We start from the raw sequence: 24,286 nt of genomic DNA on the forward strand, positions 1-24,286 counted from the left end.
AGTTAAGCGTCTGCCTTCGGCTCGGGTTATGATCTCAGGGTCCTGGGATTGAGCCTCATGTTGGACTCCCTGCTTAGTGGGGAGTCTGCTTCTCCCCTGCCCTTTACCCTCCCGCTGCTTATGCTTGTGTGCTCTCTCTCCTCTCTCTGTCTCTGTCTCTGAAATAAATAAATCATCCTTTAAAAAAAAATAGCTAAAAACTGGAGAAAAAAACAAATATCTACCAACAGTGGATTGTGGTGTATTCACAAAGGGAATACTACATGGTAATGAAAATGAATGAACCACTGCTATATGCCATACTATGGATGAATATTAAAAACATAATATTAAACAAGAGAGGCCAGACACTATTTGATTTTACCAAGTATAGAAATAGGCAAAATAAATCTGTGTGTTACAAGTCAAGGTAGTGGCTATTTTTGATGGTAGTGGAGTAGTTGCAGGGCGTCGAGGGGTTTCTGGGGTGTTGGTCATGTTCTCGTTTTTTATCTGGGTGCTTGTTGTATGTGTGTTCATTTTGTGAAGTCATTGAGCTGTATGCTTAAGCTTTTTGCATTTTTCTGTATGAATATTAAAAGTTTTTTTTTTTAAGACTTTATTTATTTATTTGACAGAGAGAGCGAGAGAGGGAACACAAGCAGGGGGAGTGGGAGAGGGAGAAGCAGGCTTCCTGCTGAGCAGGGAGCCCGATGTGGGGCTCGATCCCAGGACCCTGGGATCACAACCTGAGCTGAAGGCAGACGCTTAACGACTGAGCCACCCAGGCGCCCCTGAATATTAAAAGTTTTAAACATTTATAAATTTTTATTTTGATTTTAGATTTGATAGCATATAAAATGCAACTTAGAGGCCATTTTTAAAGTACTTTCTCTTAACAAGGCAAAGTGCTAGCTGTTGGGAATGCAGTGATGAACAATTGGTGATCTTATTTTTAAAGGACTTGTGGTTCTTTTGGAAGAACATACTCAAGTAACATGATCCTAGAGAGACTGCGGTGAGAATGTAGTGTTTGAAGTCATTCCTACAGTTGATACTTCTTTTGCTTCTGGTTTTTTGTTTAGTTTAAGCTATCTTAATCATGTCCTTTTGTTCTGTTCTTTTTATAGCACCTCACAGATACCTCCCATGGTGTAAGAAATAAGTGCCTGCAATTACTTGGCAATCTTGGGTCTTTGGAGAAAAGTGTCACAAAAGATGGAGAAGGCCTAGCTGTCAGAGATGTCCAGAAGATTATAGGGGATTACTTCAGTGACCAAGACCCACGTGTCAGAACAGCAGCTATAAAAGCCATGGTAAACATGATCATGCAACCTAAATGGTGACAATTTTGTTTGTTTCATTTTTTTTTTAAGTTCATGGCTACTGTTGGATGCTTTCTGAACCACCCTAGAATATACTGTATGCACACTTTGAGGAATGTCATGGTGGCATCACAGGACTCAAAGGCACACATTCCTTGTATAGCAGGTGTGCTTTTCTTTGGGCCCTTCTGCTTTCACCCATATTTGGGTTGCTTTCACCCATATTTCTGAAACATGGAGGGTACAACTTACACCTGTTACAATACCGAGTCACATCCCTCCTCCAGGTCCCTGGAGGGGGGTGGTGCTTTGTAGGGGGAGGTGGTGTTAACCATTTCTTCTTCAGCCTTCTTGTCATTATTGAATATTTTTCTAATATCCCCTTGGGACACTAGATGGATTAGATTTATTAAATCTCTGAGTGTTCTACTGAAATGTTTTCAACCAGATTTCTTATTTATGTAGCACTGATTTTGGCTAATGGGAACTATGTTGATCTGATATAATGGGGGAAAATATATGAGATTGTGGGGAGACATTGGGAATATTGATCTTTTTTTCCCCCAAATACTTAAACTATATTTTTATTATCTAGTTGCAGCTCCATGAAAGAGGACTGAAATTACACCAAACAATTTATAATCAGGTACCTTAAATGATTACTGTCTAGAAGGGGAGGTGGGATATGAAGCTGGGGGAGTGGCAGACTAGTTGTCAGAATTTGAAAACATAGAATAGCAACTGACAACATTAATTGGGATGAATGTGAAGTTGTATCCAAAACATACATTTTAATAAGAGGATGGAGGATATATAATTGAATAGCACTAATACATGTAAAAAGGACTTTTAGGAGGATTTGGGTAGCTCAGTATGAATACCAGAGGACACAAAGAGAAGTATAGTATTCAGAATAAGGAAAGTGGTGGTGTCACTGATCTCTGGTTGGGCCAAACATGAAGTCAATTCTGGGTACCATACTTGACATACTAGAGCATTTCTGGAGGAGGGTGACCAAGACCATGGGACCCTATGAAAAAATATTCACGGTAGTTGTAGTATTGGTAAAGAAAGGCACAATGAAGTTGTAGTATCACTAGGAGAAGCTGATCCAACTGCCTAAGGAAAAGGCCTTACAAGGTGGTATTTCTCTTGTAGAATAATTGAATGAATATAGAGACAAGCAATCTAAATCCATGTCAGAAGCCAGATTTTGCACCAAGAATGGTTTTGTCTTTCAAAGGAAGATGGCAATTAGTTAAACCCCTGTGACTGATGTGTAAACCAAGTTTATTATTTTACAAAATGAAATAGAATGAGCTCAGAATGATTATGTTGATGTGACCATCACCTTCTCTCCCTATAGGAAAACTCTGTGGGAAGCCAAATAATTAAAGGAAACTTAGGACTCAGAAGTTAGTTAGATGATTTAGATATTTAATGGCATAAGACCATGTCAGTTAACTAGGCAAGCAATGATGAGGTCCTCAAGGGAGTAAGGATGGAATGTTGGAGTGTTTGAGATAGGAGGTTGAATTAGGTACCATCATTAGATACATACCGGTTTTGTTTATGTTAGTTTGAAGGGTTGATGGGAAATCCGTGAGGAAAATTCCAGGCTATAGATAGTTGTGAAGGTCTGGAATTCAGGAGAGATCAGAGCTGGAGGTAGGTAATTGAAGCCATCACTGTCTAGGGGCATGTGGATGTTTAGGGAGAGTAAGAAGAGTGAAAGAGACCAAGCATGGAAGCCATGGGTAAGGCCCCACATTTAAGAGGTAGACAGAAGAAAGATGCTGAGGAGCAGCCAGTTGGAGGAAGAGGAAAATATATTCCAGAAAAGGCAGGAGGGAGCTCTCATAGTCAACAGTATCAGATGCTGGTAAGAGGTCTGCTAGAATAGGGCTGAAATCTACCCATTGGACCTAGCAACAAGGCAGCTGTTAGTGAGTTTGAAGAGAGCAATATTAGTAAGAGTGCTGGGAGTCGAAGCCAGATTAGGGTCAGTTGATGTGAGGCAGTTCAATAGGGATTATTGACTATACTTTAAAGAAACTTGGCTAGGGACTCCTGGCTGGCACAGTGGGAGGAGCATGCGACTCTGGATCTCAGGGTCGTGAGTTTGAGCCCCACGTTGGATGTAGAGATTACTTACTAACTTAAATAAACAAACAAAAACTTAAAAAAAAATAAACTTGGTAATAATAGGTGGCAGGATGGAAGATGGTAGAAAGGGGCATAGAATTAAGGGAGGGCTTTTTGTTATTTTATTTTGTATTTTATTTTATTTTACTTTATTTTTTTTTAAGTTTTATCTCCATTGTATTTTAAAGACAGCTCCTACCTTTGTTTATGTGTTGAAGGGAGAGCCAGTGTTTGGGGAGAAATTGATGATAGAAAAGACAAAGGGGCATAAATGGTGGAGTCAGTTCCTTGAGGCAGAAAATCAAATTCATGAGCTGATTCATCCAGCAAATATTAATGAGTACCTAATGCTGGTTGTACAACACTGAGCTTGTTGGATAGGATCCATGCCCTTCACATTCTCTTGGGTGAGACAGGCAATTAACAAATAAATGAACACAATAATTATAGCACGTGAGTAGTGCAGTAAATAAATACGGTGCTATAATAGAGAATCACAAATAGGACCTGTTTTGGAGGATGGTAAGGAAGGACCTGTGTGAGGAGATAATGGGATCCATAGTAAAAGTAGAAGGATTAGGAATTAGGATACTTTTTTCTCAGACATCAAGGAAACAAGGTATGGGAGAATACAGGTATAAATGAATTCATAACTGTTGTGGAATACTTGGGAGAATTTGTGCCTAAAAATTTTTATTTTTCTCTGATAAACATGTAGCCTTATGGCTGGAAGTGGGGTAAGGGCCTAGTGGGGGAGGTTAGGACAAGCTGCCTTGGATAATGGAAGCGGAAACCACGGGTGTAAAAGATTTCAGAGTAGGGCCCATAAAGTTCCAGATCATGAGCCACCAATCCCCTGGAGAGTGTAGTCTTTGCGAGTGTTCTGCTGCCCTTGTGAGCAATAGAGAAGTTGTTGGGTTTTTAGAGCAGCTGTAGCAGAAGTCTTGAGGGGGTTGTAAATGGTGAATGCTGACGATGCTGTCGGGACTGAAGTAATGGAAGGGTATGGAGCAAGGAGAAGGTGGCTCATTTGGAGAAAAAGGATGGGATTAAAGCACTGGTTCTCAACCAGGGTGATTTTACTCTTCAGGGGACATTTGGCAGTGTGGAGATATGTTGGGCTTTTGCAACTGCTGAGGAGAAGGAGAGGGTGTGGTGCTACAACCATCTAGTGGGTAGAGACCAGGGTTGCTGCTAAACATGTTAACCATGTAGAGGACAGCCCCTCACAACAAAGAATTGAACAGTCCAAAATGTCAGTAAAGCCAAGGTTGAGAAACCCTTGTTAAACAGATAGGTAGATTAAGTGGGACTAAAGAGTAAATGTGTTGGATTAATTCATGGAAATGGAGGAGCTGATGGAGTAACATGTTTTGATGACAGCATGGAATATAGGATTTTCAGATTCTAGAAATGGAGTAGTTCTGGCTGTTGGTGAGGTCTAGGGTGTGGCCATGTAGGTGCAGTAGGGATACTCCATTTCAGACCAAAGGAAAGCAAAAAAATCTGGTCTCTTTTGGAAACTTAGCATTAAAATTACACATTTATTTAGAGTTCTTAAGTTTTCAGGTTGTCAGAAATTTGTGCTTTGATTTTGCAGAAAGGGAAAAATACCCATATTTGGTATTTGAGCCTGTGAGGGTAGCACTCTGGGCTCCCAGCAGACTTCGCTAGGATTGATGCTATTCTAGATGGCTTTTGTGCTGTCTGTCAGTGTGTGGTTCTGCCTTCAGACGTGGGGTAAGAGTCAGAACACAGAACAGAGCCAGAGCAGCTGACAGAGGCCAGGAATTCTTTGTTGGGCAAAGGTTCAAGAAGTTAAAACTACCCACAAGTATTTTGATTGGCATCCTTATCCAGCCACCCTGTCTTCATTTTGAAAACGGTTTGACTATCACCTGGGAGGACACAGAAATAACAGACTTTTGGAATTCTTGTTTGCAGGCCTGTAAATTGCTGTCTGATGACTATGAACAAGTGCGTAGTGCTGCAGTCCAACTTATCTGGGTTGTCAGTCAGCTCTATCCTGAAAGGTCAGTGTGGGTGTAAGCCAGCTTTTGTTCATTGCTAAGCCATTCTTCTCCCATCATGCAAAAAGCCCTCCTCCAGAAAAGGAATGTTGGTTAGATTTCTAGAAAGCATTGTGGAACAGGGGGAAAGTACAGATCCTGATAATCAGGATGCTTGTTTTTCAGCTCTGCTGTGAACTTTCCATATACCCTGAGAAAGGTACTTCCTCTCTGAGCCCCAACCTCCTCATCTATAAATGAAGAGATTGGATTGTCTTTCTCAAGTGCTATCTAGCACCCCCTCCCACTCTTTTTTTAATCTTTAAAATTGTTTGAGGCCCATTTCAGTAAATACAAATGCCAGATAAAGATAGTAGGTGAGTTTGAGAATAATGATCCCTTATGTAGTGTTTTCCTTATTAAAAGTGTTTTCATAGTAATTAAATCATTCTCACAATGATTCTTTGAAGTAGAGAGACAAATATTATTTTATTTTATAGAAGAGCTCCTTCTATAGGAAAAAGAAGTAGTTTTTTTCCTCTTCATTAAACTGCCTGCTAAAAATTGGAAAACCAGAATGAGTTAATAACCTAAAAATTCCCCACAAAAAGAAAAAGAAAAAAGAAAGGACTAATTGGAAATTGCCTCTTCTAGGATCAGATTTGCAAGTATGTTTTATATTGATTTATTCTATGGTTTACTATATTGACAGCAATGCAATTATAGGAGAGAATACTCTTAAAGATAGGAAATATTCTGTGGTAGTTAGTCTTTGGTATCATTGTAAATCTTTGAACCTTTGGTGGGCTAAACACTTGTATTCAAGACACTGACAATTTGCAGTGTAACTAAAAGTGTTGTTTCATACTCCCAGAGTGATTTCTTCACTCTGAAATATATTCCATCACTCTTGGATTTGAATTCCTCATTTGTCATTTTGCGTGTGTGTGAGTGCCAATTTTCATTGGTCATTCTCAGTTTATTGAACTTGCAGCTTTAGGCTCATGTTTAGTCATTTGTGGTTTTTTCTTTTAATTTAGCATCGTCCCAATTCCTTCTTCTAATGAAGAAATTCGCTTAGTTGATGATGCATTTGGAAAAATTTGTCACATGGTCAGTGATGGTTCCTGGGTGGTTCGAGTTCAGGCTGCAAAGCTATTGGTAAGTTATACTTTCTTTAATGAACATGTTGCCTGTTACACTTGTACAAATGTTTTGAGCAACTACAGATAGGGACAGGTATCATCCACTTTTAGAAACCCTAGTATTTCTAAAAATAAAAAGAAATGGCCCACTTTCCTATGGAGAAGTAGTCTTGTAGAACTAGAAAGAATTTTAAAGATGAGCCATTTAACCTTGTTAGCATATGAGACAACCAAGGCCTAAAGAAAAAGGAAAATAATAATAAAAATAGTTGCTTTACTAAGCACCTGTTTATAAAAATGTATATAAATGTATATAAATGTCCAAAAAAAATCTGAGATTCTTTTTGGATGCTTCCCTTTTGAGGGCCCCCAGCTCTGCCCGTCTTGGTAAGATTGTTGGCTAAATACTTTGAACCTAACTGTATGAACACAAATCCAGTGATAGCCCCACTCCCAAGACCAGTATTTATAGGGTAACTGATGAAACTTGTGTAAAATATTTTCATGGAATAACGAGGAATTTGGATGGTTTCAGTATTTCCTGCTTATAGATCATTTTGCTCGTCTGTAATACAGAGTTAAACAAGCCAGTCGTTACTGATTATAGTTTTGAATTCACTTTTTTTTGGAAAGATTTTATTTATTTATTTGTCAGAGAGAAAGAGTGCATGCACACACAAGCAGGGGGAGTAGTAGGCAGAGGGAGAAGCAGGCTCCCCGCTGAGCAACGAGCCTGATGCGGGACGAGATCCCAGGATCCTGGGATCATGACCTGAGCTGAAGGCAGATGTTTAACTGACTGAGCCACCCAGGCGTCCCTGAGTTCACATTTTAAAGCTTTGTTTTAGTTAGTGAATATTTTAAAATTCAGAACAATTCAATCATTCTTCAAATTCTTTCATTCAACATTTATTGAGCATCTATAGTGTGCTGTGTGTGTATGTGTGAGGGGGATGTTTTAGAGGGATAATTCAGTGATACATCTTCATCTGAGTTGGCAGTTTAGAAGAGTAATCCTTAAGGCAGGGTCATTCAAATACTTCATTTTTGAACCTCACAGGATCTGAAATTTATGTAAATCTAAAAAATTATCTATGTAAACTATATGAATAATGAATTACACTGGTGAATTGAAAGGGTTTCCACTTAAATGACTCTAACTTGAGTCAGGTGCTTTATGTTTTAAATTCAGTGATTTCAGATCCGAATAGCTCGAAATTATATAAGCAATTAGGTTTGTACTTCAAAAATAATAACAGTCTAATCTTATAATAATCATTGTTACTATTGATAGAGTCCCTAGCCTACTAAGCTAGGCACTTTTAGTCATATGCACATATTTAGACATATATACCCTCATAAACATTCAGTTTTTGCAAATAATTTTGAATTCTTTTAAACTCTTGGAGGTATGTATTCTAGTATTCATTTTATAAATAACAAAATAAGGTTTAGAAAAGTGATATAACTTATCAGAGGCTACATAGATAGTAAATGACACTTCATGATCTAAAACCCATGTGGATTCTCTTCCTAGTGATGGTCCAGTTACACATTCAGAACTGTGGTTTTACAGTTAATGCCCTGCTGATTTACTAGTTCCCCTTTGTAAGAAAAGAGGTAAACTCCCCCCACTCCAACACTTGAGTAGACAAAACTGTCATCAGGTAAATTGCATATAGTTTTCAGACACATATTTATCAAGTCAACAAACACTGAGCATAGTCTCTGTCTTCAAAAGAGTTGGTAGTCTGGTAAGTTGACATAAGCAATCAGTTAATTACAATGGCTGGTACTCCTAGAAAAGAGCACCTAACATAGTGAAAGAAGGCTTCGTGGAGGAGGTTTTATCAATATGACTCTTTATTTTGGTTAATAGTTGACTTACGTAGATGGCTGCTCCCATGTTGGGGGCGTAGACATTTACAATTGTTAGATCATCTTGTTGGATAGACCCTTTAAGAATGATATAGTGTCCTTCTGTGTCTCTAACTACAGTCTTTAGTTTAAAATCTAATTTGTCTGTTAGAAGAATTGCTACCCCAGGGGCGCCTGGGTGGCCCAGATGGTTGGGCATCTGCCTTCGGCTCAGATCATGATCCCGGGGTCCTGGGATCGAGCCCCACATTGGGCTCCTGGCTCAGCAGGCAGCCTGCTTCTCCCTCTCCCTTTGCCACCCCCCTCCTCATGCTCTCTCTCTCTCTCTCTCTCTCTCTCTCTCTCTCTCTGTATCTCTGTTTCTCAAGTGAATAAATAAAATCTTAAAAAAAAAAATGCTTTAAAAAAAAAATTGCTACCCCAGCTCTCTTTTGAGGTCCGTTGGCATGGAAGATGGATCTCCGTCCCTTCGCTTTGAATCTGGTTGTATCTTTAGGTTCAAAATGAGTCTCTTGTAGACAGCATATGGATGGGTCCTATCTTTTTAGTCAGTCTACAACCCTGTGCTGTTTTATGGGAGCATTTAGGCTGTTCACGTTGGGAGTGATTATTGAAAGATATGAATTTATTGTCATCATGTTGCCTGTGAAGACCTTGTTTTTATAGATTGTCTCTGTAAATTTCTTTTCTATATCACCTTGGGGTCTTTCTCCTTTTATAGAACCCCCCTTAATATTTCTTGCAGGGCCGGCTTAGTGGTCACATATTCTTTCAGTTTCTGCCGGTCTTGGAAGCTCTGCATCTCTCTATCCATTCTGAATGACAGTCTTGCTGGACAACAAAGGCTAGTGAAACAAAAGCAAAAATGAACTTTTGGGTCTTCATCAAGATAAAAAGCTTCTGCACAGCAAAGGAAACAGTCAACAAAACAAAGAGGCAACCCACAGAATGGGAGAAGATATTTGCAAATGACACTACAGATAAAGGGCTGGTATCCAAGATCTATAAAGAATTTCTCAAACTCAACACCCAAAAAACAAATAAGTCAAAAAATGGGCAGAAGACATGAACAGACACTTCTCCAAAGAAGACATAGAAATGGCTAATGACACATGAAAAAATGTTCATCATCATTAGCCATCAGGGAAATTCAAATCAAAACCACATTGAGATACCACCTTACACCAGTTAGAATGGCAAAAATTGACAAGGCAAGAAACAAATGTTGGAGAGATTGTGGAGAAAGGGGAACCCTCTTACACTGTTGGTGGGACTGCAAGTTGGTACAGCCACTTTGGAAAACAGTGTGGAGGTGCCTCAAAAAATTAAAAATAGAACTACCCTATGACCCAGCAATTGCACTACTTGGTATTTACCCCAAAGACACAGATGTAGTGAAAAGAAGGGCCATATGCACCCCAGTGATCATAGCAGCAATGTCCGCAATAGCCAAACTGTGGAAAGAGCCAAGATGCCCTTCAACAGATGAATGGATAAAGATGATGTGGTCCATATATACAATGGAATATATTTTTTAAAGATTTTATTTATTTATTTGACAGAGAGAGAGCACAAGTAGGCAGAGTGGCAGGCAGAGGGAGAGGGAGAAGCAGGCTCTCCACTGAGCAGGGAGTTGGACATGGGGCTCAATCCCAGGACCCCAGGACTATGACCCAAGCCAAAGGCAGCTGTTTAACCGACTGAGCCACCCAGGTGCCCCTATACAATGGCATATTACTCAGCCATCAGAAAGGATGAATACCCAACTTTTACATCAGCGTGGATGGGACTGGAGGGGATTAGGCTAAGTGAAATAAGTCAAGCAGAGAAAGTCAATTATCATATGGTTTCACTTATTTGTGGAACATGAGGAATAGCACGGAGGACATTAGGAGAAGGAAGGGAAAAATGAAGGGGGGGGGAATCGGAGGGAGAGATGAACCATAAGAGACTATGGACTCTGAGAAACAAACTGAGGGTTTTGGGTGGGGAGAGGGGTGGGGAGATGGGTTACCCCGGTGATGGGTATTAAAGAGGGCATGTACTGCATGGAGCACTGGGTGTTGTACGAAAACTACATCGAGAACTGGTGATGTATGGTGACTAACATAACATAATAAAATAAAATTAAAGAAAAAAAGAAGGCTTCATGGAGGAGGTGATTTCTGAACTGAGTTTTGAAGGATAAATATAAGTTAGCTAGCTAGATAAGTAGGGAAGGAGAAAATATAAGCAGAGATACAGAAGGAGTACAATTATCATGCATGCTAGTATACTAAACTACAATATCCTACTAAAGTACAAGAAGTTAATACTTTTTGGTTTGGGGATGGATAATGTTAAATGTGGGGAATATGCAACAAGATAAAGCTTAAGAGGAAAGCAGAACCAGGTTCTTCAGGAACTTAAATGAAATGATAAGGCTTTAGATTTAAGTCCATCTTGCTCAAAAAATGAACAGTCTCCATTCTCCTTGGCTTCTAGCAGGATGAAAAATTTCAGATGTAGGCTGTTTCAGAAAATTCAAAACCATGTGAAAGGTTGGTTTTCAGTTATCCATAACTTTCCTGCTGAGGCAAAGAAAGTTGATGGCCAACTATGCAGTTTCATGGGACAGTTTAGAATACAGCATTACTGTGAAATTAATCACGGTAATTGGTGTTCTATGTAGAATATAGTCCTTAGTTCAGTGATTTCTTCTTAAGATGTTTAATTCTTCTGTTCAGTAAGGATTAAACCTTTTTTATACGACCCCAGAAGTGTTTGACCCTAAAAACGATAATATTTACAGATAGATTGTAGGTTGTTATGTCCATAGCCATAAGGGCTAGTCTTTCCCAGGGCACATGCAGATGTCTTAGTGAGTGGTAGTTTTATGTCTCACATGGTAGTTCTTTTTTTGAGGGGGGATGGGGTTTACTTTATCACCTAATTGCTTAGAAGCTAGAGGCTAGTGCATAGACTTAAGTTATTGAGCAGCTATAATTGAGCAGTTTTTGCTCTGAAAGCAGGTTTGACACACTTGTTTGTCAAATATCTTGGTTTTCTTAGTGGTACAAATACAGGTTGTTAAATAGTAGTGGGAGAGATCTTATTGGAATGTATTTGTCTTGGTTAAAGTAGACAAGAATGTAGATGTTTTTCTGATTGGTGAGCTTTATGATGAATTCGTCTTTTTGGTCCACATCTACTCCTCCAGCACTTTCATGAATGATGCCATCAATAACACAGTTGTAAACCCAGAGGCATTTGGGAATTCTTTGTGTCCCATATCCAGTGAATCCTCAGCTCTTACCAGTTCTAACTTCTTGACATCTCTTGAATCTCTCCCTTCTCTATTTCCACTGGGTGTGTACTAGTTTAGGTCTCAACATTTTTCAAGTGGATTATTATGTTATAGGGCTCTTGGTAATTGTGGACTAAACTGGAAAGCTTCATATATTCTCAGATAACACAGGAAATTTGTTGCAAATAATGATACATAGTTTTTTGAGGCTTGAATTTGGATAGTACCCCTCCTCTTTGCTACTTGTGTTGGGAGAGAGCTCAGCTAAAGGCACTGGAGGGGGCCATTGAGACTAGGGATTTAGAGTAGTTCACTGTGAAGTCATTAAAACTTCATTCTTGGGGCGCCTGGGTGGCTCAGTCGTTAAGCGTCTGCCTTCGGCTCAGGTCATGATCCCAGGGCCCTGGGATCGAGCCCCACATCGGGCTCCCTGCTCCACGGGAAGCCTGCTTCTCCCTCTTCCACTCTCCCTGCTTGTGTTCCCTCTCTCGCCGTGTCTCTCTCTGTCAAATAAATAAATAAAATCTTTAAAAACAAAACAAAACAAAAAAAACCTTCATTCTTGGGGCACCTGGCTGGCTGTTGATAGAGCACGTGGGATCAAGCCCCAGGCGGGGCGTAGAGCTTAATTAAATAAAACAAAACAAACTTAATTCTTTATTAGAAAAAAAGTGCCACCTAAAAAGCCAACTGGTAATGTTGGTGGTAAAACTAAAGAGAAAGTTGAGGAGGTTTTAAAAATTTAGAGTTCTTGGGCGCCTGGGTGGCTCAGTTGGTTGAGCGACTGCCTTCGGCTCAGGTCATGATCCTGGAGTCCCGGGATCGAGTCCTGCATCGGGCTCCCTGCTCGGCAGGGAGTCTGCTTCTCCCTCTGACCCTCTTCCCTCTTGTGCTCTCTGTCTCTCATTCTCTCCCTCTCAAATAAATAAATAAAATCTTAAAAATAAAATAAAATAAAAATTTAGAGTTCTTATTCATAAAATTGATGTTTGAATTAAAAACATGAATGTTAGATTTGATATTGGTTCAGATCTATGTAACAAAGAAGGCCCATCAACTGTACCATGTAGAAATAAGAAAAAGTAGATTTGAAACTACTTAAGTGAAAATAGTACAACAGTTGCTCTCCTGGAGTTGTAGGAAAGGTATTAAACATGGGTAAGGATATTCCCATAGAACATGTAAGTTTCTATGGAAAATGTGACTGGAGAAGTCTGATCCTCTATAAGCATTTCCATATTTACTAACTTAGGAATTAGAGAAAGGTGCCAGTATATTCTTTGAGAATGTCTAGGACCTGCTCTAATAGCCTGCCAACCTGTCTCTCTGCTTCATTTTGATTCCTTCTGGTCCATTAGCCACATTGCTGCTAAGATGATGTTTATGAGGTGTAAATCTATGTTTCTCCCTTATTTGAAATGAGCAAGTTACCAAATCTCTCAGCCTCAATTTCTCATCTAAAAAAATGAGGATAATTTGGAGTGCCTGGCTGGCTCAGTTGGTAGAGCATGTGACTCTTGATCTCAGGGTTGTGAGTTTGAGCCCCACGTTGGGCAGAGAGATTACCTAAAAAGTAAATAAATAAGGATAATTTACATTCTTCGTGGGATTATTAGAAATAAATTTTTAAAGTGTAAGTAAAATACTTTTTACACTGTTGAGCTCATTATTATGGAAAGATTATCTGGTTATTCAGAATTATGGCAAACTCCTTCCATAACAAACATGACAAAGGGTCATGACAAAAGCCCTTTATGATCTGATCCCTAACCATCCTGCTTCATTTTTGGCTCCTCTGTCCTGTGTCTTATTCATAGAACCACTTGGTGTTTCCTGCATGGCATTCTCTCTTTATGCATTTGCACTTGTGATTACTAGTTCCCCTGCCTCCACTTTATACTGCTTGTTCTCTGAGTTTCCCATAGTACCCTTTATATGTGTATTATAACATTTTATACCATGATACGATTATCTATTTACTTGTCAGTTTCACTCACTAGTCTGTGAGGTCACTGAGTGTGGAATTGATGTCTACTTTTGTATTGCTGTTCCTGGTAACCATAGGCATATAGTTGAATGGTTGCTAAATAAATATCTGTTTTATTGAATGAGTGACTGAATGAACAAATGAATGGAAAGACTAGAATGAAAAGAAATGCAGAGACTATGGAGAGTAGCAGTTGAGGCAAAGGATTCTGGAACCTGGGTTTATAAATTATACTCTTTGTGACTTTGAATGAATCACTTAACCTTTTTGTGCCTTCTTTTTTTTTTTTAGCTTTCTTTTTTCCCCCCTATATATAAAATGGGACTAATAATAGTATTTACTTCATAGGGGAACTAAATTAGTTAATATATGTATAAATAGTGTATGACATATAGTAAGCTCTGTTTAGCTGCTAGCTGCTAATGTTTTTATTATTATGCTGATGATTCAGAACCCATAAGCATCTTTACTGTCAAGAAATGTTATCTTTATGCATTTAAGTTGGCTGCAAACTTTGAATTTGAAGATAATATTCAGGCCTTAAGAGTTGTTTAATTTGCTCCGGATTCTTTGTTTTTGCAGGGCTCCATGGAACAAGTTAGTTCTCATTTCTTGGAGCAGACACTGGACAAGAAGCTCATGTCCGATCTTCGGGTAACTTGAATTCTTTGTTGTTCAGACTGGGTTTCTGTAACCAAAGCAGCTATCTGCCAAGCTGTGTTGATTTAATTTTGCAGCCCATGTATTTGTTAAGTAAATGTTGGGTGACTAGATTACACTTTAGTTTAAAATCTTAGTAACTTGAATCAAATTACAAGTTACTTCATTAAATTTTAAATTATTTTAATGAAATACTTTGCACAGGTTGTGTTTTACAAAAAGAGGTAAAATTAACTTTCTGTTTGTTAGAAACTATAAAAATCTGGTCTTATTTTGTGAGACTGTATGACTGACATCTTAGGACTCCTTTTCTACCGCAGTTTCCATGGAAGAGTGAGTAAATTCTTCCTCTGAACAGTAACAAAGTGCCCCTTATGGAATGCCTTTAAGCCTTGACCATGTTCTCTGATATAATTGTCAGGACTAAATATGAGTTAATATTGTCATTATCTTAATCTTTATTTATTTTTATTTTTATTATTTTTTTTAAAAGATTTTATTTATTTGACAGAGAGAGACACAGTGAGAGAGGGAACACAAGCAGGGGGAGTGGGAGAGGGAGAAGCAGGCTTCCCGCAGAGCAGGGAGCCTGATGCGGGGCTCGATCCCAGGACCCCGGGATCATGACCTGAGCCGAAGGCAGATGCTTACTGACTGAGGCACCCAGGCACCCGTCGTTATCTTAATCTTTAAATTATAAAAGTGATAATAAAGAGTTCAGAATCTTTGATAAATAGAAGGAAAGGGAAACAATTTTACCCATATTCTCGCTACTCTAAGACAATGACTTCTGTAATTTTGGTATATTTCTCCCCAGCTCTTATGCATATTTTAAACATTGAATCATTGTATTCAGATAACTTTGTAGTCTACTTTTTATGTTTATCACTACATCATATGCTTTTTTTTTCATATAGTCAACTTTATACTTAGCATTTTTACTGACTGTGTAATATCTTTAGATGTGACATAATTTTTTAGCCCTATCTTATATATTTAGATTTTCCCATTTTTCCACCATTATAAAGGAATATCATCTTCATGCATATTAGATCTTCTCTTCTTTTAAGTCATTCCATAAGATAAATTCTTAAGAGTGGTTGAGGAGTTTCTATGCTTAATGAAACATTGCCATATGGATTTCCTGAAAGGTGTTGCCTTCATTTGAGGTTGGTGATTGATTAAGTGTTCTCTGTGTATACTGGAGTAGAAATGTAAAAAATAGCATGCTCATGGTGAATGGTGAAGGATGGGTAATGCAGGGGTTACTAAGATACAGAGTACAAACTTTACTACTGGATCTGACCCACATTCTTATAGGCTTAGGTGCTATATTTCATCAGTGCCTTTGAGATGATCAGCCATAAGGATGTGGACTCACACCAGGAAGGTTCATAAGAGGCTGATACATAAAGCAGAATGGCAATTTATTCATGATGAGAACCATAACTGTTGGTTGGACTGGATATTTACTTTAGCTGACCAGTATATTCCCTCTTAGGCAATCTATGAAGAAAGTGAATTTACCAGAAGGTTGCATTGTGAGTGCAGTGTTGCTCAAATAGAGCACAGTGTTACCAAATTCAGACTTAACTTCTGTTGGGACTAAAAAAAATTCTTTTCTAGGGCCAGTTTATTCTCTACCCAGGATGGTGCTAGAGGGACACAGCTATTATTTACTCCTCTGGTTCTCCCTTTCCTGTGTTGCAATGGCAAACATAACCACTTGTCTGATCAGCACATTCTTTTGCAATCTTTAATAAGATTACTATCCACTGTGACAGACCTGTGAACCTTTGGTCTTTCTTTATGTTGAATTTGCATTTCTTTGCTCTGATCAGTTGAGTACTTTTTTTTGAAAACATAACTGTCAGAGAGCAGTCTTATTTCCTACTTTCCCATGTTCTCAGAATTCATCTTACTGTTCCCTCATGCACCTTCTGCAAGTGGTAATTGTCCTTGTCTTATATAGAGAAAACGCACTGCACATGAACGTGCCAAGGAACTTTACAGCTCAGGGGAGTTTTCCAGTGGAAGAAGGTGGGGAGATGATGCTCCCAAGGAAGAAATAGATACAGGAGCTGTGAACTTGATTGAGTCAGGAGCTTGTGGAGCCTTTGTTCATGGATTAGAAGATGAGATGTATGGTAAGTATGACTGCATCATAACAGTGCCCATTTACTGAATGCCTGTGATATATCAGGCATTGTACTGGTTAATATACATGTAGTGTCTCATTTAGTCTTCACAGTCACTCCATGAAGTAGCTACTGTTACTTATTTTTAAAAACAGAAGATTGAGGCCTAAGTGGTATAATACAGTGGTTAAGAGCATGGATTTTTCAGTCAATCTAGGTTCCAGCATTTCTATAAAACAAGGTTAACAATAAGTGTTCTGAATTGTGAGAATTAAACTAGATTATATGTACACAAAATACTTGGCATAATACATGACCTATTTATAGTAAGCACTTAATAATTGGTAGTAAAAATTGATATTATACCGATAACAATAACTTGTTATTGGTCACCCAGCTAGTAAGAGACAGAAACAAGATTATGTCTGACTTCAAAGCCTTTATTATTATGACTGATGAAGATTTTCTTTCACCTTCACTTTTGTAAAAAATTTTATTTATTTATTTTAGAGAGAAAGTGTGCGAGCAGGGAAAGGGACAGAGAGGGAGGGATAGGGAAAGGGGGAGAATCTCAAGCAGACTCTGTGCTGAGCATGGAGTCCAATGCGGGGCTCAGTTTCAAAGCCCTGAGAGCATGACCTGAGATAAGTCAAGAGTCTGATGCTCAACTGACTGAGCCACCCAGGCGCCCCACACCTTCATTTTTGAAAGATATTTTCACTGGAAATTGAATTCTAGTTTAATAGGGTGGGTTTTTGTTATTTTTTTTTTCAGTGTTCCACAGTTTTTCTGTTTGTATTGTTTCTGTTGAGAAGTCTGCCGTTTTTTATATTTGTTCTTCTTTATATGATGTGTCTTTCTCTAGTTGCCTTTTTTTATTTAAATTCAAGTTAGTTAACTTATAGTATATTATTAGTTTCAGTTTAGTGATTCATCAGTTGTATGTAACACCCAGTGCTCATCACAGCATGTGCCCTCCTTAATGTCCATCACCCAGTTACCTCATCCCCCCACCTCCACTCCAGCAACCCTCAGTGTGTTCCCTGTAGTCAAGAGTTTCTTATAGTTTGCCTCCCTCTCTGTTTTTATCTTACTTTATTTTTCCTTCCTTTCCCCTGTGTTCATCAGTTTTGTTTCTTAAAGTCCCCATATGAGTGAAATCATATGATATTTGTCTTTCTCTGACTGACTTATTTTGCTTAGCATAATACCCTCTAGTTCCATCCATGATGTTGCAAATAGCAGGATTTCATTCTTATGGATGGCTAATATTCCATTGTATGCGTATACCACATCTTCTTTATCCATCTCTGTTTGCTTTTAGGATTTTTCTCTTTGTCACCAGTTTTAAGCAGTTTAATTATAGTGTGTCTTGGTTTCATTTCTTCATGTTTCTTATGCTTGAAGTTTGTTGCTTCTTAGATCTGTGGGTTTATAGTTTTCATCAAATTGGAAAATCTTTGGCTGTTATTTCTTCATAATCTCTCTGGTCCCATGTTCCTTTGGTGACTCCAAACGCACGTATATTAGACTATTGACGTTGTCCTGTAGCTCACTGGTGCTCCACCCCCCCTCCCTTTTTTTAAGAGAAGGAGTGGGGGGAGGAGCAAAGAGAATCTTTTTGTTTTTTTTTTCCAAGATTTTATTTATTTATTTGACAGACACAGCGAGAGAAGGAACACAAGCAGGGGGAGTGGGAGAGGGAGAAGCAGGCTTCCCGCCGAGCAGGGAGCCTGATGCTGGGCTCCATCCCAGGACCCTGGGATCATGACCTGAGCAGAAGGCAGATGCTTAACGACTGCGCCACCGAGGTGCCCCCCTCCTTTTTTTTTAAGATTTTATTTATTTATTTGACAGAGAGCACAAGCAGGGGGAATGGCAGGCAGAGAGAGAGGGAGAAGCAGGCTTCCCACTGAGCAGGGAGCCTGATGTGGGGCTCGATCCCAGGACCCTGGGATCGTGACCTGAGCCGAAGGCAGAAACTTAACAACTGAGCCACCCAGGTGCCCTGAGAGAGAGTCTTAAGCAGGCTCCATGCCCAGCGTGGAGCCCAGTGTGGGGCTTGATCCCACAACCCTGAGATCATGACCTGAGCTGAAATCAAGAGTCAGATACTTAACCGACTGAGCCATCCAGCTCCCCCTCCATCCTGATTTTTTTCTAGTTTTTTTCCTTGTTTCATTTTGGAATATTTATTGCTTTGTCTTGGAGTTCACTAATCTTTTCCTCTGCCGTGTGTATTCTGATTTTAATCCCATCCAGTGTATTTTTCGTCTCAGACATAATAGTTTTCATTCATACAAATTCAATTAGACTTTGGGTTTGTTTAGTATCTCCCATGTATCTGCTTAATCTGCTTCATCTTTAACTTTATCAACAGAGAATACATGTACAATAACTATACTAATGTTTTTGTCTATTAAGTCTCTTGTTTGTGTGATTTCTGTGTTGGTTTTGATTTTTTTTTTTTTAAGATTTTATTTGTTTGAGAGAGAGAGAATGAGAGATAGAGAGCACAAGAGGGAAGAGGGTCAGAGGGAGAAGCAGACTCCATGCTGAGCAAGGAGCCCGATGTGGGACTCAATCCCGGGACTCCAGGATCATGACCTGAGCCGAAGGCAGTCGCTTAACCAACTGAGCCACCCAGGCGCCCCACTGTTGGTTTTGATTGATTGATTTTTCTCATTATTGGTATTTTCCTACTTCTCTGCATGCCTAGCAATTTTCAGTTGGATGCCAGCCATTGTGAATTTTACTTTGTTGGGTAATGAACATTGTTATATTCCTGTATTTTTGAGCTTTGTTCTGGGCTGCTTTTATTTTAGGTCTTATTTTTAAGCTTTGTTAAGGGGAACTGAAGCAGCATTTAGTCTGGGGCTTATTTTACTCCCAACTCAAACTCTTCTGAAGAAACAGTTGTAGACCATTTATGAGATTTGGAGATTGTTCCCTCAAGCCCTGCTTAGTGGTTCTTTCTCAGACCTTAATTTCTTTACAGATCAGAACTCAGCTGATGACTTGAGGAGGACCCTCTGCAGTTATCCAAAATGCTTTCTGTGTAGTACTCTCCTTTTTGGTACTTTGCCTTATGAACTCTATTCATATTGGCCTTTCCAGACTCCCAGCTCTTTCTTCTCAACTCAGGGAGACCTGGAACTTGAAAACGCTTTCCAGATAGTAAACTGGTATAATTCTAGAGCCTACCTCATTTATTTCCTGCCTCTCAGGGATCATTACCCTTTATTGTCTGATGTCCAGTGTGTTGAATACTGTTGTTTCTGTTTTTTATTTCTGTTTTTAGTTGTTTCAGATAGAAAGATAAATCTTGCAGAAAGAAGTTCTCCAAAGCTCTTTTAATTTCCATAATATGATGCTATCTATCTCACATAAAGAATGTCATTGTTTTGAGATGATTGACTACAACTTTCTCATTTTCAGTAATTGTAACAGAGCAGGAGAGATAGTGTTGATTGTCCAAATTTTATAGTAAATTTATATCAGAGGATTAGAACTCAGGTCTTCTAAATGCCTGTAAAAAAAAAAAATTACCTCAGAATAGAACTTCTTAGAAGGGTAAGAATTACTTTTGAAAGACAGTTTTCTGTTAGAAGATAAAAGAATTGGGTTACCTTATCTAGTTTGCTATAAGGCTTTCAGTGTCTAGGTATCTTCCCCATTTTCTTAAAGTTCACTTCATGCCACTTTAGTTTTATGAAAGACCTATTTTTGTTAACCAAAAGAAATCCAAAGAGGAGTTTCATTTTTATGAAAAAAGTAATTAGCATACTCATGTCAGTCTTTTCTAAAAGTGAGGTGACAGAAGTGAACGTTTGGAAAGTGGGGGATACTCTGCTTTACATCGTTTATACTCTGCTTTACATTGTTTCAGCTTATGAAAGGTTTCATTGTTTAACTCTACTTTTGGATAATGGGGGAAACTTGTATAAAGAAATTAGTTAAAGCGACCTCTGCCTTTTTGTTCTCTGTGAACTTGATACATGAATTATACTTTAAATGGTATTTTGTAATAAGGAAGTCCAGTTATTACTACCCATTTCATCCTAAGACAAGTAACTGGAACCTATTTTATTTAGTTTCTACTAGCATTTTTGCTTTATTTAGTTTTACAATTGAATTTTATCACAATTAATGTTTATGTGATTGCATAAGTTTGTCACTAAGGGGTTTTTTTTAAGATTTTATTTATTTATTTTAGAGAGCAAGAGAGCATGTGCATGCATGGGGGGAGGGGCAGAGGAGAAGGGAGAGGAAGAGAATCTCAAGCAGACACTGCACTGAGCATGGAGCCCAATGTGGGGCTTGATCTCACGACCCTGAGATCATGACATGAGCCAAAACCAAGTCAGACACTTAACTGTTTGTCACTAAGGTTTAATTGAAGGAGCTTAACTTTGGAAAGCAAGTAGATCATAACCAGTATCATGTATGACAGCTTTCTAATTTTATCATATTTCTAAAATTCTGGGTGATTTAGGGACACATTGCTGGGAATGAAACAGCACCTTATTTCATTAGCTGTGGACTCTAGTATCACACATACTTTTAGTCCTCTAGTTATTCCATGTTCTCCCTCTGTTTTGGACCTTTGTATATGTGGTTCCCCTGCTTAGAAAGGCCTTTTTCCTTTCTTTTGGCTTAGCAGCTCCCTTAGGTATTGTTTTAGAGGTCATTTGTTCCAGAAAGCTGCCTCTGATCCTACTTAGTGGGCTACATACCTCTTCTGCATTTTCTTACACTCCCTGTGATTTTTACTGTTCCACTCATCACTTTGTAATGCAATTAACTATTCTTGTCTGTAGGCGCTGGGAGGTTATCTCTTTCTTGTTCATCTTTGTGTCTTCAGTACTAAGCACAAAGCTAATAAGTAGCAAAGCCAGGATCTGATTGCACATGTTAAGGCACCAAAGGATCTTTATTATTTTCTTTGGCATAGCTGATTCCTTTTCTCTGCCCTGGACCCTTAAAGAGACTGTAATACATTTTCAACTTTCCAAGAATCCAGTAGAAATTGTTAATTTACCAGACTACACATACAAAGAGAAACACCAAGGTTTTTTTGCTTCTGCTTAGAGTTGCATCAGCTCAGGTCCATATTGATTATCTCATGCTGATCAGAAGTATCTCTGTGATTCACTTTGTGGACTTGCAAGAGTTACACATGACTTAGTGTGGTGTGATGGGTAAAGCCCTAGGCAGAAGAGCCAGCATTTAACACATTTTGGTCCTTCTATGGCTTTCTTTGTAATTATTAGCAATTTCATGTTTAAATTACATTATCGTGAAGTATAGCAAATCCTTCCCTTCTGATGAAAGGAAGCATTCATCGCTACCAAGAAAAAGCTGAGTCATCTCCCTTTACTGTAGTAACTCTGCTTTTAAAGTGTCTATAAAAGCTTTCTTATACAAAAAAAACCAGATTATATTTGTGAGTTTTAACCACAACTTGAGTGGGGTTTTTTCTTTCTCTTTTGAAACTATACATTTTGTTGCAGAACCATGTGGGAACCACTGGAACAAAACAAGCATGTATGGAAGTCTTGTGAGCGTGGTGTGTACTTACTCACCTCTCATCTTTGTATCAAGCACAGGGCCTGGTGTGTAGTACACATTCAGGAAGCATTGCTAGTGAGCGAATGAAGGGCTCCCTGGAATCAGTGGCTTTACTGTTATAGGTTCAGTCCGTACAGGGAGGTAGAGGAGGACATGCCTCTGTTTTCAAGGTGTTTGTAAGATCCATACCTGTGATGTAGCTAACATCTCCTGAGCTTTCAGCACATGCCACGCACTGTGCCGTATGCTGTACCTGTATTATGTCATTTAGTCCTCCTAACTACTCCGTAAGAAAATGAGTATTATCGCTGTTTAAGGTGAAAAAATTGAGGTGCTAGGAAGTTGAGTTACTTATTCAGGACCACCCTTCAAGTCAGTGGAGGAATTGCTCTTCACAATTTACTCTGAGACCTTTATCATTCCAAAGCATGTGTCCTTAACCCCTACATGATGCTAGTCTAGAATCAGCAGACCTGGGCACTAGTCTTATCTTCACTCTTACTCACTTCAAGGCAAGTTAATTCACTTTGCTGAATCTTATCTCTAAGATGAGAAAATGATATCTAGTCTGTTTTAATCTTAATTATTTAAAATCTGCTTTTTAAAAAAAGTACTGAGTGGAGAGCTGGGGTTTGAGTACTGAGATAAATAAGAACTTAATTTTCAAGAAGTGTAGTTAATAGAGACATACGTGTGACTTGATCACATGTCTGCGAGTCAGGATCTAAACATTAGTCTTTGTGACGCCAAAGTCCTTGTTCTGAGGTCAGTGTGAAGGTGGTAGCTGAATCTGTGGGCAGGGAGGAGATCTCCCAGAGAGAGTTTGTTAACGGAGAGGAGTAGAGAGCAAAAGACAAACCTTTGAGAAGGAATCCTTGGATTTGTCCCATGGCTCTTAACCTAATGTGCAGTTTTATTTGTCCCCTTTTGTCTAGAGGTCCGCATTGCTGCTGTGGAGGCTCTCTGCATGCTGGCCCAGTCTTCACCCTCTTTTGCGGAGAAGTGCCTTGATTTCCTGGTTGACATGTTCAACGATGAAATTGAGGAAGTACGTCTGCAGTCCATACACACCATGAGAAAAATCTCTAACAATATCACTCTCCGAGAGGATCAGCTTGACACTGTCCTGGCTGTGTTAGAGGTGAGTCTTCACAGTTTGTTACTCATTTCTTCATCAGTACCCACTGAGAGCCACTTTATTTTTAAACCGGGCATTATGGGGCGCCTGAGTGGCGCAGTCAGTTGGATGTCTGACTCTTGGTTTCGGCTTAGGCCGTGATCTCAGGGTTGTGGGATTGAGCCTCGTGTTGGGCTCTGCACTCAGTGCTGAGTCTGCTTGAGACTCTTTCTCTCCCTCTGCCCCTCCCCGCCAGCATGCTCTCTCTCTCTCTGTCTCTCTCTTAAATAAATAAGTCTTTAAACCAGGCACTGTGCTAGGCACTGGTGATGCAGGAGTGTTTGGACAGCACAGTTCTGCCTTATCATACAGCTGCACCGAGGTGGAGGAGACTCGCTGTTCAACAGGAAACTCAAAAAAAAAAGCTTAGCATTGCTGTGATCAGGAAAGGACGGGGTTCCCTGGGGTAAGGTTGGGAGATGGGGAAGCAGGAAGGAATGCTATAGTGGACACTTGGAGGAGGAGTAGGACTTGGTGAGGCCCTTTCTTAGGAAGGAACGGTGCTGATGGTAGGGTGGAAGGGCACCAGAGGGAGCAGTGTCTATGGATCCAGAGGTAAGAGTGAGTGTGATGCATTTAAGGAGTTAAAAGGCATTCACTGTAATAGCAGTGTAGAGCTGAAGTGATGGACGAGAAGTGGTTACAGATAAGGCAGGGGCTAAAGAAGAATTCTTTTCAGCTTTTGATTTGATTTAATGCTTCTAGTGAATCATAGGCTGTTACAGCCGGAACAGATCTTAGGGAATCAACTCATTCAACCTTGGAGTTTTACAGAGAAGAAAGTAATTTGTTTGAGGTCACATTGCTGGTAAGTGGCTCTGCCAGGATGTGAACACAGATTTGCCTCCCAGGCTGTACAACTCGATGTGGTTCTTGAATTATTTTTCTAAAGTGTCTGGATTTTATTTGTGAGTCCCGACGTTTTTCAGAATATTAATAAATGAGATTTGGCCTCTGGTTTCTTTCTTGTTTCGGTTTGGTTTTGG

At 39.2% G+C, this 24,286-nt stretch overlaps 1 protein-coding gene and 1 non-coding gene across 4 annotated transcripts in view; both read left to right on the top strand.

Moving 5' to 3' along the window:
• INTS4 (integrator complex subunit 4) overlaps positions 1–24,286 on the top strand; it is a 117,079-nt gene that overhangs the window by 51,655 nt on the left and 41,138 nt on the right. For all 3 annotated transcript variants that reach the window (XR_003517489.2, XM_027579980.2, XM_027579979.2), the window contains exons 5-11: positions 1,110–1,295; positions 1,900–1,950; positions 5,394–5,482; positions 6,499–6,619; positions 14,337–14,408; positions 16,387–16,561; positions 23,059–23,264. Coding sequence is in view for 2 of the 3 variants with exons in the window: in XM_027579980.2 (XP_027435781.1) it covers positions 1,110–1,295; positions 1,900–1,950; positions 5,394–5,482; positions 6,499–6,619; positions 14,337–14,408; positions 16,387–16,561; positions 23,059–23,264 (900 nt within the window). In the remaining variant the exon portion in view is untranslated. The remainder of the gene's footprint in view (positions 1–1,109; positions 1,296–1,899; positions 1,951–5,393; positions 5,483–6,498; positions 6,620–14,336; positions 14,409–16,386; positions 16,562–23,058; positions 23,265–24,286) is intronic.
• On the top strand, positions 13,251–13,323 carry TRNAK-CUU. Its single transcript has one exon. It is a non-coding gene; the product is annotated as a tRNA-Lys (tRNA).

This window comes from Zalophus californianus, chromosome 11 (assembly GCF_009762305.2).
Source record: "Zalophus californianus isolate mZalCal1 chromosome 11, mZalCal1.pri.v2, whole genome shotgun sequence".
NCBI lineage: Eukaryota > Metazoa > Chordata > Mammalia > Carnivora > Otariidae > Zalophus > Zalophus californianus.